Source organism: Brassica oleracea, chromosome C3 (genome assembly GCF_000695525.1).
Source record: "Brassica oleracea var. oleracea cultivar TO1000 chromosome C3, BOL, whole genome shotgun sequence".
In the NCBI taxonomy this organism is placed as follows: Eukaryota; Viridiplantae; Streptophyta; class Magnoliopsida; order Brassicales; family Brassicaceae; genus Brassica; species Brassica oleracea.
This window is the reverse complement of record NC_027750.1, coordinates 7,300,005-7,317,273: the sequence shown is the minus strand read 5'-3', so window position 1 is coordinate 7,317,273 and position 17,269 is coordinate 7,300,005. Positions and strand designations below refer to the sequence as shown.

Here is a 17,269-nt window from a genome sequence, read left to right as displayed (position 1 = left end):
TGATCTTTTAGGTGTACGCACAAGAATTAAGCCATACGCTATATCCAAAAAAGTAACATTAGAAATTTAAACCAAAAATTAATTTAATCAATTCTTAAAAATAAGTATAAAACATTATTGTTCACGTGCTTTTTAATAAAACTAAAATTAATATAAATATAGTAAAATATCATTTATTTTGAAACATCAAAAATTCTTTAAAACATCATTTATTTTGGAACGAGAGAATAGTAACTAGTATATATTATAAACAAATGGAATTGGACTGTTTCTCAAATTGTATTTTTTCTGTCATAGTTAATTCAAAGTCTTTGGCTACAAGGGCACCAATAAAATGTACATACATATCCCCACCATAACCACACCCAAAGCAGAGCAGGCTAGTAATCTAAAAACAGAGATCACACAAACAAGACAAACTCGTGATCATCTGAGAAATTACAACAATGTCACTTTGTTTAAAAACCATTTGCATCTATATTTCCCTTAGCGTAAGATTCCGTTAAGGTGTGAGAGAGAACTGCATGTTTGCTCTCGTTTTGTCAATCTCTCAAATCCGTCGGTTTGGTTACCTTCTGGTTCTCTTGTAGTCACGGATTGGTTAGTAAGAATGGTGATTAGGTTAACTTTTTTTTTTTGTCACTGGGTGATTAGGTTAACAAAGTACTTTGTCACAGTCTTACAATGACCTAATCTTTGATGAATAAAAATATGTATTGCGAAGAAGATAGATGCTGGAAAAAATCTCATATAACTTTATCTTCTGTTACACAACAACCATTACCAAATCTATAATGACAAATGTATAACGAGAATCAAAACTCGAACAGAAATATAAAATATTTACTATGCAATACGAAAACTATGAACCCTAAGATACATTAGTCTTTCACCTATTGAAGAACATCTGCAGGTGTGACCCAAAACATACAATTACAAAACCTTGACTCGTAAAGCTTCTTGATTTGTTTACTCTCCCATTCAAAAACGCTTAGACTTCCGTCGATGAAGTAAACAGAGTTGTCATTGATGAACCCTCTAGATCCTGTTTCACCTGCTGAAACAGCTATACATCTACCTTGAGGGCTCAAGAACAAAGCTCTTCCTCTCAAGCTTCTCACATTAGTCCACTCTTTCGTATCTGAGTTCAATTCATAAATCTCGAAATACGTTGTGAAATCATAATCATCACTAACGTCTAGCTTCTGTAGAATCACCCACAGTTTGCCATAATCCGACTCTGCAAAGTATTTCTTGCAAGGATCATACCGAAACGGGGAGGCGCTGCATAGAGGAATAGCTTTTGGATTGTTAGGGCTAAGTTCACACTGATATATCCTTCCAGTTCTATCCATTGCGAAGAAGACGCCACTACAGAACACAATGTCATCTACGTGATCAGACTCCAAACCCGTCCATTGTTTATCTCCGCGTCTGCAGAAGGCTAGTTTTCCTCCATCGGTGTCGTAGATTATGACCACAACCCAATCAGGGTCTAATAAACTTGGCGAAGAAACTGCTTTCTTTACAAACTTCTTAATTAGGGTTAGGGTTCCAGAATGCTGAGAGATAGCTTGGAACTGAAGCAACCGTTGAACGTCCTCGAAAGACGCCAATGGTGGCAGAGGAACAACCGTCTTCGTAAACGGGTTCTGTAAGTTTACCTCAAATGGGAAAGAAACATTGACAGTTAATAGATACCCTCCTGTGCTTCCACAAATCCATCTCTGATCATTACCGGAGAAAACCATTTTTTCCGGAGATATGATTCTAAATCCATCAGAGCATTGAGCTTCTTCAACGACAGAGGAGGGATGGGAAACAAAGAGAAATGGAACAAACTTGCGACTGTACACGGCGGAAGAAGAATATCTCCAAGAAGAACAGACGGTGGCACAGTTAAGGATGTCTCTAGCATCGTTTAGGCTGTGGAATACAGCTTCTATAAGCTCCGGGAGCAAGTCTGACCAGCAAGAAGATGAAAATACAGCCATTGTTATTAATTTATTGATGTAGATATGAAACGGTCAAAGCTTGTAAAATGACAAGGAAGTTATTTATAAAGCCACGAGAAACTTGCGCGGCAAGCAAACGTGCGGAGCAAGTTTTGACAATTACAAAACTCGGCGAAAGTAGCTTTTCGTTTAAGTTACCACTTTTTAATCAATTGAAAAAAAATAATTAAAGCCCATTAACAATATAGGATCCAGTGATAGCATCACACCGTCGTAGTAAAATCATAAAGACCACTAAAAGCAGAACAGATTGAAGCCATTAGCAACACGGCAGCACGGCAACACGGCAGCTCATGTTCGACGTAGTGTCTGAATGGTTTAATAATCTTTGTTTCGTGACGACTGCTATTTGCAACCCGACACTCTAATAGGCACATTTACAGTTATTTCATTTATATAGTAGCATTGTATCATACCGTGAACCATGACGACAAACAGCTAATTAACATTCCTATCTAAAATTCGTCTTGGTGGACTGAACGGACAGCATTCAAGTGACCTACCGCATTGAATTATTTTTCTTGGTTGATAAGAAAATGTGATTATATATAAGCAAATTATTAGGAAGACTTTTAGTTAACGTTCATATTTAGGATAGGGCCATAACAGTTAGAAAGAAGTCAATGTGAAAGTGACATTTCTCTGTATAATATAATGTTTCATGGACACTGTAATCATTTTTCAGTTCCGTGTAAACGAGAGCTTACCGACTTCGAGCATGGGCGAAAGCATATTGTACTATGTCGACCAGCACCATAAAAATATATAGAAAAATAAAGTTTAGTTTCATGATTCAGAAATTATATTGTTATGTATGGAATCATTATATCTAAATGACTAAACCGGCATGCAACGCACGAAAACATATAACGATCATTTAATTAAAGTATACTATTTCCATATGATGTCTGATTTTGTTTTTATTGTTTAGGTCTCAAACACCAAAGCTCAAACCAGTTTCGATTCTGTAACAGTTACCATATATATATACATTGGATTGACTATTGAGCATATATATATTGGTACGATCTTTTGAATTGTCAAATTAGCGTTATACAACAACAACAACAACAACAACAACAAAATTTAGCTTTATATAGTAAGAATCGCAAAATATAAAATTAAAATCATCATTAAAAACTGTTAAACAAAAATGAAAAGATAGTACTCTTAGTCTTAAATTAAGATAGCATATTAGGATGTCACCAGTTATGAAATTAAGATCGAAAAAAATTAGTTTATCATAAGACATGTGTCGACTAAACTTGCGTATGCAGATTCTTGCTAATATTCAAAATTTTAAATGCATACTTGTCTAAGTATCTACTGACTTTAGTCGTAAATTTCATTAAAATTTTGTATAGCTAGCAGTAGTGTTCAACTTGTATAGGAGGACTAAACTCTACAAACTTTTTTTTTTCTCAAATATTGTTCTTGTCCTAGGATGGGCACCAAATATATGGACCATTTAGTTTGATTTTTTAATTATACTGGTGTTTGTTTAGCTAATTAACCTACAAGGTTCGTTCTTTCCACACATGACACATCTGAACGCGTTCATTAGATAAATCGAATTATATTCAAGGTAGAAGTGATACAAATATATATTTTCCATATTATAACACTTTTATTGACAAAAAAATAAAATAAAAAAATAACACTTTTAAAACTCTAAATCCAAGTTGCTACATCTAAATCTAATATACAAGTTACATGGAAGGTATAAATAACACAATGTAATATTAAGTATTTATACATGTCATTTTTTTTGTTTTTTTTCGTCGACGATTTATACATGTCATTTAAATTCTGAATACAGTCCTTCGATCACTGCATTATAAAATACATCCTTTTTTTTGTCACTGTCTAATACATCCAAAGAGGCAAAAAGGACGGAATATCTGGGAGTTCTCCAAAAAATAAAAATGGACTTGATGTAGGAAAAAGAGACGTTGGAAACGAGAGATGGCTTTTTTTTTTGTCAAGAGGAAACGAGAGATAGCTATAACGTTCAAATTTAGGAGACAGGACAATGGCACATGGCTCCATTGTGGTAGATTCTTCACTCGAGGACAAGACAAAATGCTCTTTAACATTATGAATTGATTATGTAGTAAATATATTTTTTTGAAAAAAAAAATTAGTAAATATTACTCATCCAAATCATTAAAAATGTCATTTTGACACTTTTTAGTAATACATAAAGAGAACTATTTTTATAAAATTAATATAAATTTGAGTAACTATATATGTTTATTTTGACTTTAAATACAAATTGTAGAAATACTTTAATATTGTAATTGTAGTTAGTTACAACAAGGATTATTGACTAAATTTAGAAAAATATTAAAACCAAAGGATTTTTAAATAAGGTATTTGTAGTTACATCAAAACAAATTAAAATAATACTCTCTCTGTTTTCAATACTTGACATTTTTTTGAAAATTTTCTTTTCCAAATTAGATGATGTTTTTCCTATGTAAAATTTATTAACAACAAATATTATATAATCCGTGATATTATCTATTCTATTTTATTATTTGTTAAATTGTGGTTAAGTAAATAAATAATAATATTTTTGTTTAGAAAATATAAAAAATAAATAAATTAAATCTATGTGCATAATCTTAAAATGTCATCTATTAAAAAATGAAGAGACTATTAGTTAACGTTGAAAGCGTCAAAACACCTGCTTGGTAAAACTACAACTGAGATAGTAATACTCCAATAATAAACCAGAAAATTTATCAAATTATTATGGTAGGGTTGATAAGTTAATGCGTCAGATCACATTTATCCCTACTCCGACCAGATTCGTCGTCTATATATAATTGTAATTATAACTTTAACGGTTATATCAGCTGTTTTCCAACAAGTTATTAATACCATTGGTTATTAACATCGAATAAATATATGGTTAATTTGCCTTTAGTGAACATGTTGACCGAGTTACGTATAGCTCAAAGTTTGTAGTGGGTTTTCATTAACGCTGCATTTCATACCATTATTAAAATTCAAAAATATTTTATTAATATATATAATTACTCTCTTGTCAGATTACGTGATCTAACGTGATAAAAGAGAAAACTGCAATCCATTTTTATAATCATACATAACGTTAAGAAAATCCTCCAAAAGCATACAAAGCTGCAGTAATAATATTAAATAAACGATCTAAATTGAATGGTAATTTTGTCACGTACCCACCATCTGACAACATTTTTGGTACAGCTCCAATCAGTACGATTGAAACGGTCAAATTTGCAGTAAAAATAAAAATTAATATTTAACTTTCACACGTCACCGAGTAACATCTCACGTGGGTCCTACCCACTCCCTCCACCTCCCTCTTCACATCCACTATATAACCAACAGCTTCGCCTCATCCGAAAACACAAACATTTCTCAATCTCTGCGACAATGGCCGTCTTAGTTCTCTCTGTCCTAATACTCTCATGCTTCTCAGCAATCCCATTCACACATGCAGGTTAATCTTCATCATCATCTCCTCTTCACGAGTATTCCACGTGTCGTATTCTTATCATCTTCATTTATTTTTGTTTCTTATACAGATTCTGGGATGATCGGTGTGAACTACGGCCGGATAGCAGACAACCTCCCGGCGCCGGAGAAGGTGGTTGAGCTTCTGAAATCCCAAGGAATCAACCGCGTCAAGCTTTTCGACACCGACAAAACCGTCCTAATCGCGCTCGCAAACTCCGGCATCAAAGTCGTCGTCTCGCTCCCCAACGAGAATCTCACCGCCGCCGCCGTGGATCAGAGCTACACCGACAAATGGGTCCAGGAGAACGTGAAGAAGTACACGCCGGCGACTGATATCGAAGCGATCGCCGTCGGGAACGAAGTGTTCGTCGATCCCAAGAACACGACGAAGTACCTCGTCGCAGCTATGACGAACGTTCACAGCTCTTTGGTTAAGTTCAATCTCGACGAATCGGTTAAGATCTCGTCGCCGATTGCGTTGAGCGCGTTGGCGAATTCGTATCCACCCTCCGCCGGTTCGTTTAAACCGGATTTAATCGAACCGGTTATTAAACCAATGCTCGATCTCCTCCGCAAAACGTCGTCGCATCCGATGGTGAATGCTTACCCGTTCTTCGCGTACGCGGCTAACGCCGATAAGATCCCGTTGGATTACGCGTTGTTCAAGGAGAACGCCGGCAATGTAGATTCCGGTAACGGTTTGAAGTACAACAGTCTCTTCGACGCGCAAATCGACGCCGTTTACGCAGCCATGGCCGCCGTGGGATTCAACGACCTCAAGCTCGTGGTGACGGAGACGGGATGGCCTTCTGCAGGAGACGAGAACGAGATCGGCGCCGGCTCGGCTAACGCGGCGGCTTATAACGGCGGGTTAGTGAAAAGAGTGTTGACGGGTAACGGAACGCCGTTAAAACCGAATGAGCCGCTTAACGTCTATCTGTTCGCTCTATTTAACGAGAACCAGAAAACGGGGCCCACGTCGGAGAGAAACTACGGGTTGTTTTACCCGAACGAGAACAAAGTGTACGACGTTCCGTTCTCCGCTACGGTAACGCCGGTGAGCGATAGCAAAGTGAAGGTCCCGGTGAATACGCCGTCGCCGCACGTGGGACAGACGTGGTGCGTGGCGAACGGGAAGACGACGAAGGAGAAGCTTCAGGAAGCTCTCGACTACGCTTGCGGCGAAGGAGGCGCTGATTGCCGTCCGATTCAAAAGGGTGCCACGTGTTACGATCCGGAGTCGTTAGAGGCGCACGCTTCTTACGCGTTCAACAGTTACTATCAGAAGAACTCACGTGGTATTGGCACGTGTGACTTTGGTGGTGCAGCGTACGTGGTCTCGCAACCTCCCAGTACGTACTCTATTCCTATTCTTTCTCAAAATGATCATTTTTATTAACACTAATCAGTTTTACGTGTGTTAAATTGATTTGTTATATCTTGCTCAATTCGTGTTTGTAGAGTACGGGAAATGCGAGTTTCCAACCGGGCAATGAAATGGTTATGGAGTATCGAGCGGATTAAATTAGTAGCATTTTCTCGTTATTTATTTAAGAGTACACTGTTTTCTCATTCGAGTAATGATTATTTATTTATTTATATGCGTAGAATTCATTTCGCTATTGTATATTTGGCTGGTTTCATCGTTTAATAGAGTTCTCAGTATTTTTTTCTTAACTTCAACCTCTACGTACGAGCTAGTATATACACGAAATCAAATTTCATCCAGCACTGTGACATTTAATTACTCGATGCTCGAATGTTAGTTCGATCGATCGATCGATGTGTCGTTCATCTTACGGATACGTATTGTATTATATTCGCAATCTATTAACAACATTGTTTAGTGTAATCGTTAATCTATCATTATGGACAAATGATATACACACGGCTAAAATGACATTTCCAAAAAAAGATCAATCGTTTCGGATATATTTATTAGTGAAATCTGTCGCAACTAGAATCGGTACAATTATGCTGAGTTAGCAACCAATCGGCTAATAGCCTATGCAGTGGCTCAAAGTTCAAACAAAGAAACCACTTGACAATTTTCTTTTTAACCTCTTGAAAATTTCACAAGATGCTTTTATTTTGATGAAGCAGAGATAATTTCATGGGCGTGAAAATCTGTAAGCAATGAATGTGAAAGGGAAGTCTGATTTAGAACTCAATGATGAACTTCTGAAATGCATCTCATAAACTTCTGTTGTCAAGGAGAGCTTTTCAAAGATGGACACTTCAAAAGATTCGGTTGGTGCTGCTCCACTGTTGATAACCCTTTTACGAGTGGAGATGACTGAGAAACAACTAGCAGAGGTTTAATAAAACATGCGTTATATTTGTTCGTTGAGGTAAAACAAAGATCATACGATGAGACTGGTTCATAGAAGGCAATTTCATCTGTGAAACTGCTGGTGCTTAAGAAATCTGGTTTGGTGAAGAAAATCCCTTTAAATGAACCGTTTGATCCAACAAGGCATAACGTAGTGTTCCATGTCCCAGATGCTTCGAAACCAGAAGGCACATTTGCTCATGTCCTAAAGGTACAAAACTATCTACGATTTGCTCTCTTTCTTGCTTTGATAACTCTTTTAAGTATATGCTATCTTTTTGTAATTGTTTGTTTCCGTATTCTGCAGTCTGAATACACGTTGTCTGATCGAGTTAAAAGACCAGCTGAGGTTTGTGTTACTTGCGCGGTTGGGAATCAAGTAAGCGAGAGAGAGTCTGAAGCTTGAGAAACTCAAAACAACCAGAGAGTTCAGCTTTTTGTTATAACTTTTAACACCTTCCTGAAAATTTTGTTATTTTTTTTATTTTCTATAGTTGAAAACTCTCTGTTTCTCAGCTTCGCGTATTCATAGGATGAACAAGATCTCATTGCTGCACTTCCAGAGAAGCCCTGGTTCTGTAACATTTGTTTTCATAAAGTTATAAAAATGGAAACGGCTTCCATGAGTCGTCCATCTTCCAAAATCTTAACTATTGTATGGAATTAAAAAGAAGAGGTGGGGAGAAAGAAAAGAAAAGAAAAGAGCCTGGCCGTGGGTAATCTGGAATATATGGAAGAGTAGGAATGAGCTCCTTTTAAAAGGTACCGACTGGAGTGCTTTGGAGATCGCCCGTAAGGCTTTCTTGGACTCAGAAGAATGGGCATTAGCGCAAAGTGTAGAGGAAGAGATCACTAAAGCAGAGGAGGGGATATCTGCGGTGGAGAAACCAAAATGATGGAGCATGTGCAATATTGCGGCAGACTGGGACTCACGATCCAAAATTTTGGGACTGGCGTGGGTTGTAAGGAATGACAGATGGGTGGTTTTACTCCATAGTAGAAGCTCCATGGCCGGAGTGAGAAACAAAGAAGAAGCGAACCTCAAGGCTATTTTGTAGGCAGTAGAAAGCATGTCAAGTCTACGTCTCAATAAGATAATATTTGCAGGACAATTTGAGAAGGAATTTGGAGCGCTAGCGGGGTTGAATGAAGTTCAACTATTGGTGATAACTCGAGGAGCCAATAGAGGAGCTTCCTTCATTGCCCAAAGCGTGATTAGACAGAACCGACAGCATTCTTATGTTGCAGCTGGACCTCCTCAATGGCTTTTCAAAGTGTTTGTTAACGAAAGCAGAGGCCTCTGAGACGGAGATGGAGAAGTATTATAAGATCCTTGGGTCCAGAGTAGAGGACTGATGTTTTTGTGGGGGGAGGTGGGGAACTTTCCTTTTTTTGCTTGCCCATTTCGGGTGAAGCCTGCAGTTTGTTTATCCTGTTTAGGTGTTTATATTTGAACCTTTATCTTCAATGAAATTTGAGTTTACATAAAGTTGTAAAAATGGAACATCAAATCCATAAGAATGATACGAAATGATTCTGATGGAGGCAGGCTACTTAGTCATACTCATACTACACATATAGAGCTTTCCTCTAACTAGAGACACCATACCTAAAGATCCAGAAGGATCAAAGTGCAACAAAAGCCTAGAATAAGTCACATCATGAGACATTAATAGCTACAACAATACCAAATCCTGAGACTTTTACATACTGTTGCTTCATCCCAATTTTAATATGATTCTCTTCATTCTTCAGCCCCTTGAGAATTCAGACACAGTCCCAGTCTCCAGTGACGAGTTGTTTTTGCTTCCTGCAGAGGAAGTAACAAGAACATGTAATTTCATACCATACCAGTTAAATATAGCTGGCTTTGAAAGCTTATCACCTTAGTTTGGTCGGTGTCTGTCATGTTCATGTCCAGCTCAAAGCCTTTGTGCAATGGAGATTCATCAGTGTCAAATTCATCACTCTCTTCCCCTAAAGCTTCAGCTTCAGAATCCTTACTGGCCACTTTCTCTCTACTCTCAAGCATCGCAATCTACAAATATCAATAGAATCATTACCACACAAGAAAAGCCCTTAAAATAGTTTTCTTCTTTTTCCAATTTGGGAAAGCTTACTGGAGCGTATCTGAATCTTTTCTTAGGCGGCTCCTCCGTCTCGCCGGAGTCAGTAACCGTCGTCGAGGAAAGTGGGGTCCACTTATGGAGAAGCATATGGTGTTGAGAATCGCTTCGACCGTTGGGCTTAGATGCTCGGAAAATGCCGACGGATGAAGTTGAGACACTAACCCACTTCTTCTTCCACTTCCTTACACGACCGCTGAAAACTGCCGTCGCGGACGGACCACTGTATCTTGTCGTCCGGCTCAGTCTCGACCCTACGCCTTCCATCTCCGCAAGCAAATTCTCTCTCTCTCGCTGTCACTGCTCGGACAAGAATATAGTTGCTTTATTAAACTACTCTCTCTGTCTTTAGAAACGCAGCGTTTTAAAGCGCCAGCTGGTTAAGGACATATATGTAAATTACACAGCTTTAAGGAAGACCCAGCTTCCCGCTGATCTCCGGGTCAACGAAACAAAAGTGCCAAATTCACGTGTAAAGAAAAACTTTAAGCTGGTGTTAAAAAAAATAAAGCTAGAGAAACTTTAAGCTTTGTTGTCTGTCTATTTGTCTGTGTGGGATTGGGTTTTGGTATGAATGAGAATGGATATGCAGTGTTCAATCTCTTGGTGAAATTGAGTGTTGAAGTTCCAGCAGGCCCGGCTCAAAGTGTTGGTAGACCCTGTGCTGTACAATTCATAGATCCGTAAAAATTTTGCTTAAAATAATGTTAAAACCAGGAAATCAATGACTTGTAAAAAATTTGTGAGTTGTAGTATTAAATAGTTTAAAGTCACGTGTTTGTGGTTTCTCTTTTCAACCCAAAGCCACACATATTTTTTTTCTTTAGTTCGCATTCCTCTGTATATTTGTTGGATAACAACAGTTTCAGAAAAAATTGGACCCTGAATTTTAAAGAAATTGTGGTAAAAGAAAGTAGGGCCCTTTGCTATTGCACCTCTGGCGCACCCTCGAAGCAGGTACTGTGAAAATTGTTGCCAAAGAGTCTTGTCTCCTGAGAGAGTAACAAAACAAAATAAAAATAGTAACAAAAACGTTGTCAAAAAATTTGGTTGAAGTTCTCAACAGATGAACTAGTTGAGAGTTTGAGAACCCGAACCCGATCATAGAGTTCAAGAAACATAAACAAGAGTACGATGAGGAACGTGTGAAAAAGACGAGGTTAGTTCTCTCGTGAACTAAGTAGGATCATTTACTTGACTGTAACTCTGTAAGTAAGATAACTGAGAGGAGATTTTCTTCTTGAATTGGTGGTTTAGGTACACGAGAAGGAGCAAAAAGTGCTAGAATGGTTAAAAGAACGAGCTGACATTCATTACATTACTCGATCGTTGATTAGCATAGTAATGTATGTTTCATGATTGGCATGTTCTGGTTTGTATGAGCATTTTTGTTCTCGAATTATTGCAAAAAGCTTTGATTTTTTTAGTTTTTGTATCACAACATAAAAGTTATAATTGACAATTGTTCGAAATATTAATTCATCAGTTGCAATAAATGATTTCTAGGAATACCATTTTTATTTTATAGTTTTTGTTCACTTTCTATTTTATTTTATAATCTGTGTTTTATCAATATATGGCATATGTATAAGTATATATGTCGATTTCATATTAAATTTGCCAACTAACATTGACTATGACTTGTTTGTTTGTTTGTTTGTCACATAACTCTTTATCTTTTCTAGTTTGGTTTATTTGACTCTCGACTAATTAGCGTTCCCTCTCATAACTTTTACTGCTTGTTTTACCGGTATTTTGCCAAAGCTACTTCCCGTGATTTTGTTCAAACTTCAAACTAAAAAAAAAACGAAATGTTAATTTTCATTACCAATCCTTATAATTATTACATCGCCTCTAACCCATCTCCAACGTGTGTAAAATTGCTGGCAGGTTTACAAAGAATTCCCATCATTTTTATACGAACTTTGTATTGTATTTTTTTTTGATCAAAAAGATACAGCGTCATGAGTTTTTCAAACTGCATATATAATTCCATTTTTATTATAGAGACATTTGTATGTTTGTCTTTGTTAAGAAAGTATCTAAACTTGTGTGGTCAAACAAGCAAAGCACCAAAATCAAGGAAGAGTAGAAGACACAGTTGCGTCTGTAAACAGTGTCATGTTGTGTAATAGAGCAGGGAAATAGGGGTTAAATATTTGTTTTTGGCTGTTTGTTAATTGGAGTTTCCAATCGTACTACAAAAGTTATGGGTCCCACACCACCTCCCCGTCTCTTCCACCTCTCCCATCCATAGATAAATTTGTTCCCTTCAATAACATTTTCTCTCACTCCCAATAGTGAGTTTATATTGTCGTCACAGAGCTTCAGATCTACAACAAGAAGAAGAAGAGTGTTGGAAGTGTCAATCTCGGTAACTAAATCTTCTCTCTCTTTTTTTTTCTTACTGTGAGGTTTTCTTTCTTTTAGTTCTTGATTGCCTTGGTTTCATCACCAATGCTGTTTTGATTCCCTTAAGTTCGTGTTTTTATTTCAGTTATCTATTGATTTTTTACTCTGCTTGATCGGCTTGTAGGTTTTACATTCTTAAGCTTTCTGGGTCACGCTTAAAAATAATGTTTTGACTGTTTGGTCTGTGGAGAGCAATGTTCATTAATCACTGTGTGAAGCTAGTTTAGTCATGGTAGTCTCCACCTAGTAAATTTGGTCTGATCTTGTCTGCAGAAAACCTTCTGATTTCGTAACAATGGTGGCCACTGATGCTGAAAGTCCTCATCTTGGGGAGATTACTTGTGGTACCTTACTTCAAAAGTTGCAGGTAAACCTCACAATCATCTCCTATATAACCTGCATGGCTTTTACTCAACCTTCTGTGTAATGTGAAAAAACTTTTTGTTCAATAGGAAATTTGGGATGAAGTTGGTGAGAGCGACGAGGAACGAGACAAGCTACTTCTTCAAATAGAGCAAGAGTGTCTTCATGTCTACAAGAGGAAAGTTGAGCAGGCTGCCAAATCCAGAGCAGAGCTTCTTCAAACCTTATCAGATGCCAATGCTGAACAATCCAGCCTCACAACCTCTCTTGGAGACAAAAGCTTTGTTAATGACATTGTAAGTTTTTTTTTCTTCTTCTTGTCCCAAACTTTAAAAGTGGAACATGTAACTGATGATACATGTGTTTTTGTTGCAGCCGGACAAGTCTTCTGGAACGATCAAAGAACAGCTTGCTGCTATAGCCCCTGCTCTTGAACAACTGTGGCAACAGAAAGATGAGAGAGTCAGAGAGTTCTCTGATGTACAATCACAAATCCAGAAGATCTGTGGAGAGATTGCTGGTGGTTTGAGCAGTGAGGTTCCTATAGTCGATGAGTCTGATTTGTCTCTGAAGAAACTAGATGATTTCCATAGCCAACTCCAAGAGCTTCAGAAAGAGAAGAGTGATAGGCTGCAGAAGGTGCTCGAGTTTGTGAGTAGTGTTCATGATCTATGCGCTGTTCTTGGTTTGGACTTTTTAAACACTGTCAAAGAAGTTCATCCGAGCTTAGATGAAGAAACCAGTGTCCAGGCCAAGAGCATTAGCAATGAGACGCTTTCGAGGTTGGCTAAAACAGTATTGACTCTTAAAGATGATAAGAAGCAAAGGCTACAAAAGGTAAAAAGACAAATCTCTATGCACTAGGCCTGCGGGTTCGGGTAGTTCGGTTTTTGGTTAGTTTGGTTCAACATAAATTTTATGAATTTACCTGGAATAAAGTTTGGTTCAATATTCAGTTTTGAAAATCCTACTGAAGTCTTTGATTTCGGTTATATTTTGGTTTAATTTTGCTAAAATTTCGGATAAGTTTGGTTTGAAATTTGGTTAGTTCCATTAGTTCGGTTCGGGTTTTTTCGTATGGTTTAGTTATAATTCTTTTTGTTTCTTTTTATATGAAAACCAAAGTAACGATTGTCTAACCAAACCGAAAACCAAACTTTTTAAAAAAGCCTACCGAATCGAACCGAACTCCTAGCCGAACTAACCAAAACTTTTGGTTCGATTCGGCGGTTTTGGTTCGGTTCAAAATCCCAGCCCTACTCTGCATCATTATCTGAGCTGAAACATGCAAAGATGATGAGAATTTGTGTATCTTGTTTTTCAGCTTCAAGAGCTGGCTACTCAGCTAATTGATCTATGGAACCTGATGGATACTCCTGATGAGAAAAGGGATCTGTTTGATTATGTTACTTGTAACATCTCAGCTTCAGTAGATGAGGTCACTACACGAGGTGCTCTTGCACATGATCTGATCAAGCAGGCCGAGGTTGAAGTGAATAGGCTTGACCAGCTGAAAGCTAGCCGAATGAAGGAAATAGCTTTCAAGAAACAGACTGAGCTTGAGGAGATATACGCTCGCGCTCACGTGGAAACAAACCCTGAATCTGCTCGCGAGAGGATCATGTCACTGATTGACTCTGGAAACGTTGAGCCTACTGAGTTATTGGCAGATATGGATAGTCAGATAGCTAAGGCCAAAGAAGAAGCGTTTAGTAGGAAGGATATTTTGGACCGTGTTGAGAAATGGATGTCTGCTTGTGAAGAAGAGAGCTGGTTAGAAGACTACAATAGGGTAAATAATGCATTCTTTTTTAAACACTATGATACATCATAAAACATTAACTTTGAGTTTGGTTCTTGAGAACAGGATCAGAACAGGTACAGCGCAAGTAGAGGCGCTCATTTGAACCTCAAGAGAGCTGAGAAAGCTCGTGTTCTGGTTAGCAAGATTCCTGGTAAGTGTAGAAGAAGTTAAAGATTACACTTGAAGATTTTTTCTTGTCTTAACGGATCTTTATGTTTGTGGAAAAGCAATGGTTGATACATTGGTTGCCAAGACAAGAGCTTGGGAAGAGGAACACAACATGTCCTTTGCATACGATGGTGTTCCTCTGCTAGCTATGTTAGACGAGTACGGTATGCTTAGGCAAGAACGAGAAGATGAGAAACGGAGGCTGAGGGTAAAGTTCATCACTTCTACTCTATATAAAGTGAACATGACATGCAATAAACCCATGTTTTGTCTTAACGAACAGGAATAAAAGAAGGTTCAAGAACAGCCACACGTAGAGCAAGACACTGCCTTCAGCACCAGGCCAAGCCCTGCGAGACCGGTCAGTGCAAAGAAACCGGTGGGGGCACGAGCTAACAACGGAGGAGCCAATGGAACACCAAACCGGCGTTTATCATTGAATGCAAACCAGAACGGAAGCAGGTCTGTTGCAAAGGAAGGAGGGAGAAGGGAGAGTCTCAACAGGCCGGCTGCTCCTACAAATTACGTTGCTATTTCGAAAGAAGAAGCTGCTTCATCTCCGGGTACTGGTGCTGCAGATCAAGTTCCAGCTTCACCGTGAAGATAAGAAAGGGAAAGATCTGTAGTTTTTTTTTTCACTATGTTTGTGAGTTGGTTTTAGGGAGAGGGAGTTCTATGAAACCACCTGAGATAAGACAAAAAAAAAACACTTGAGAGTAGAATATGTGCATCTTGTTAGTGTTGTTTTAATAGTTGGTACCATCTTGACTTTGAAAACCTACCTTTTTACCTTACACTGGTCTAGAGTCACTTCACTGAGTAACTTGTTGCTCATCCCTCCCTTTTCATTTTCCTGTGCGCATGACTGTAAGTACAAGTATATGGATGTGGGTGTGACGGTATTTCAAAGAAGGTTATGCGTCCGTCGACTCTTGGGACCAGTAACGGGACACGTATGGTTGTCTAAATGAGTAGACACATGTCCATAACGCCCTTTCGATAACCCCGGTCGAACGCCGGGGGATCGGGCCGTTACACATGTGTTCTACCTTTGTCGAGAGAGCAGCTGATTACTTTGGGTTCACAAAAAGGTTAATAAAGTGATTTTTTCGCATAAAGATATTGAGAAATACTTTCAATAATTTACACATATGAGTGCTTACATAATATTTTTTTTAGGACCAACGAGTGCGATATTGATCCTTCTCACACACTAAACACATATTAGGAGCACACGTTGCTCCTAAGTCACTGCGACTTTGATAAAAGTTTGTAATATTCATGGCATCTTCATATGGAATTCACATTCGTATCAATTATAATCCATTAATAAAAAAATTGTTGACTTGCCATGAATATTAATACCACGAATTGTTTTTACATATTTTGCTCACACTCTGACAAATACTACTAGTGTTTTATAAGAAATAGTCATGGATATTGAAAATAACTCTCGTCAACTAAACTCTACGCTATGTGGAACGGGGCCTCGGCACCTCTCTCTCCCTGTGAACGCTCCAACCTCTCTCTACCAGCGGCACAAGGGTTTGGCTTGTTTTTTCTGGCGGTCGCCGCCTCCGTTGCGGCCGCCGGGATCTCAGTTTTTTCTCGGTGTTTTCCCTTGTTGTCTCCGTCTTCTACGGCTGAGGGAGTGGCTGGCTAGCGCTTCAGATCTGGTTTGCTCTTGTTCAGATCTACGGTTCGCGACGGCTGAGGCGGCTTGAGGACGGTCTCCTCCAGCGTTGTGGTCACCCAGACTCTGATGGAGTAAAGCCGGAAATTTTCCTTTGCGCTTTGTTAGATGCTTCGAGCGTAGAGGCGCGTGCGGCGTCGATAAGCTCCTCGTCGGTCATGTTCGTCCTCCAGCGGTGTCTGGGGGTGAGCTTCTCTGCGTGTCGAGTTGGAGGTCCGGGTTCGCCGGTTCTGGTAAATCTCGGTTTCTCTCTGGTCTGTTTGTTGTGTCGTCTTGTGTTCTCCTTGTTGGCAGCGCATGGAGGTCTCCGGTGGTGGTGGTTCAGTTCGTCCCGCCGGGTCTTTGTGGCAGCGCGTTGGTGAGTTATCTCTGGTCCGCTTCGGCTACGTCCTTAGCCCCAGGAGCTCCTCATCCTTCAAATCAGAATGGTATCGGCGGTTGTGGCCTGCTCCGCCTCTTGCTCTTCTCAAATAATCCATCAGCTTGGGTTCGTCACTTGAGGGCGGTTAACGGCTCAGGTTAAGTTCAGTTAGCAATTCAATCAGCCTTAGCTAATAAAGCGAATATCCTTCCGCTTCAACCCAATCTTACTCGAAGAACTAGTTAGTTAGGCTCCGGGTTCTGAGCGTGGCTTCGGATTTTTTTCCTTCGGAGGGTTGTCCGTCTTCCGATCTGTCATCTCTAATGATTTTACGGTTAGATGGGTGTATACGGTCCCAGTGGATTGCAATGGAGGTGGTAATCTTCGGCGCAAGATACTGAACGATGGCATCGTCGGTTTACGGCTTCTCTTCGTACCGCCGATGGTCTCTATTTTCTGGCTTGCTCTGGGCTTGGGTTCAGATTCTTCCC

At 38.9% G+C, this 17,269-nt stretch overlaps 4 protein-coding genes across 4 annotated transcripts; 2 read left to right on the top strand and 2 right to left on the bottom strand.

The window, feature by feature from the left end:
* Nucleotides 1–883: 883 nt before the first annotated feature.
* On the bottom strand, nucleotides 884–1,999 carry LOC106333830 (putative F-box protein At5g55150). The gene has a single exon (XM_013772227.1). It carries the CDS (start codon nucleotides 1,992–1,994, stop codon nucleotides 894–896), a length of 1,101 nt encoding a protein of 366 aa, XP_013627681.1. The 5' UTR covers nucleotides 1,995–1,999; the 3' UTR covers nucleotides 884–893.
* Nucleotides 2,000–5,384: 3,385 nt separating this feature from the next.
* Nucleotides 5,385–7,196, top strand: LOC106328679 (glucan endo-1,3-beta-glucosidase 12-like). Its single transcript, XM_013767170.1, has 3 exons — nucleotides 5,385–5,502; nucleotides 5,588–6,871; nucleotides 6,981–7,196. Exons 1-3 carry the CDS (start codon nucleotides 5,436–5,438, stop codon nucleotides 7,013–7,015), a joined length of 1,386 nt encoding a protein of 461 aa, XP_013622624.1. The 5' UTR covers nucleotides 5,385–5,435; the 3' UTR covers nucleotides 7,016–7,196.
* A 2,233-nt stretch (nucleotides 7,197–9,429) lies between these two features.
* LOC106332496 lies at nucleotides 9,430–10,306 on the bottom strand. Its single transcript, XM_013770961.1, has 3 exons — nucleotides 9,972–10,306; nucleotides 9,737–9,889; nucleotides 9,430–9,661 (listed from the first exon to the last, which is right to left on the bottom strand). Exons 1-3 carry the CDS (start codon nucleotides 10,242–10,244, stop codon nucleotides 9,596–9,598), a joined length of 492 nt encoding a protein of 163 aa, XP_013626415.1. The 5' UTR covers nucleotides 10,245–10,306; the 3' UTR covers nucleotides 9,430–9,595.
* A 1,902-nt stretch (nucleotides 10,307–12,208) lies between these two features.
* Nucleotides 12,209–15,512, top strand: LOC106328072 (65-kDa microtubule-associated protein 1). Its single transcript, XM_013766430.1, has 8 exons — nucleotides 12,209–12,351; nucleotides 12,663–12,756; nucleotides 12,842–13,048; nucleotides 13,128–13,589; nucleotides 14,077–14,544; nucleotides 14,620–14,707; nucleotides 14,784–14,932; nucleotides 15,008–15,512. The coding sequence occupies exons 2-8, from the start codon at nucleotides 12,685–12,687 to the stop codon at nucleotides 15,011–15,013; spliced, it is 1,452 nt and encodes a 483-aa protein (XP_013621884.1). The 5' UTR covers nucleotides 12,209–12,351; nucleotides 12,663–12,684; the 3' UTR covers nucleotides 15,014–15,512.
* Nucleotides 15,513–17,269: the final 1,757 nt, after the last annotated feature.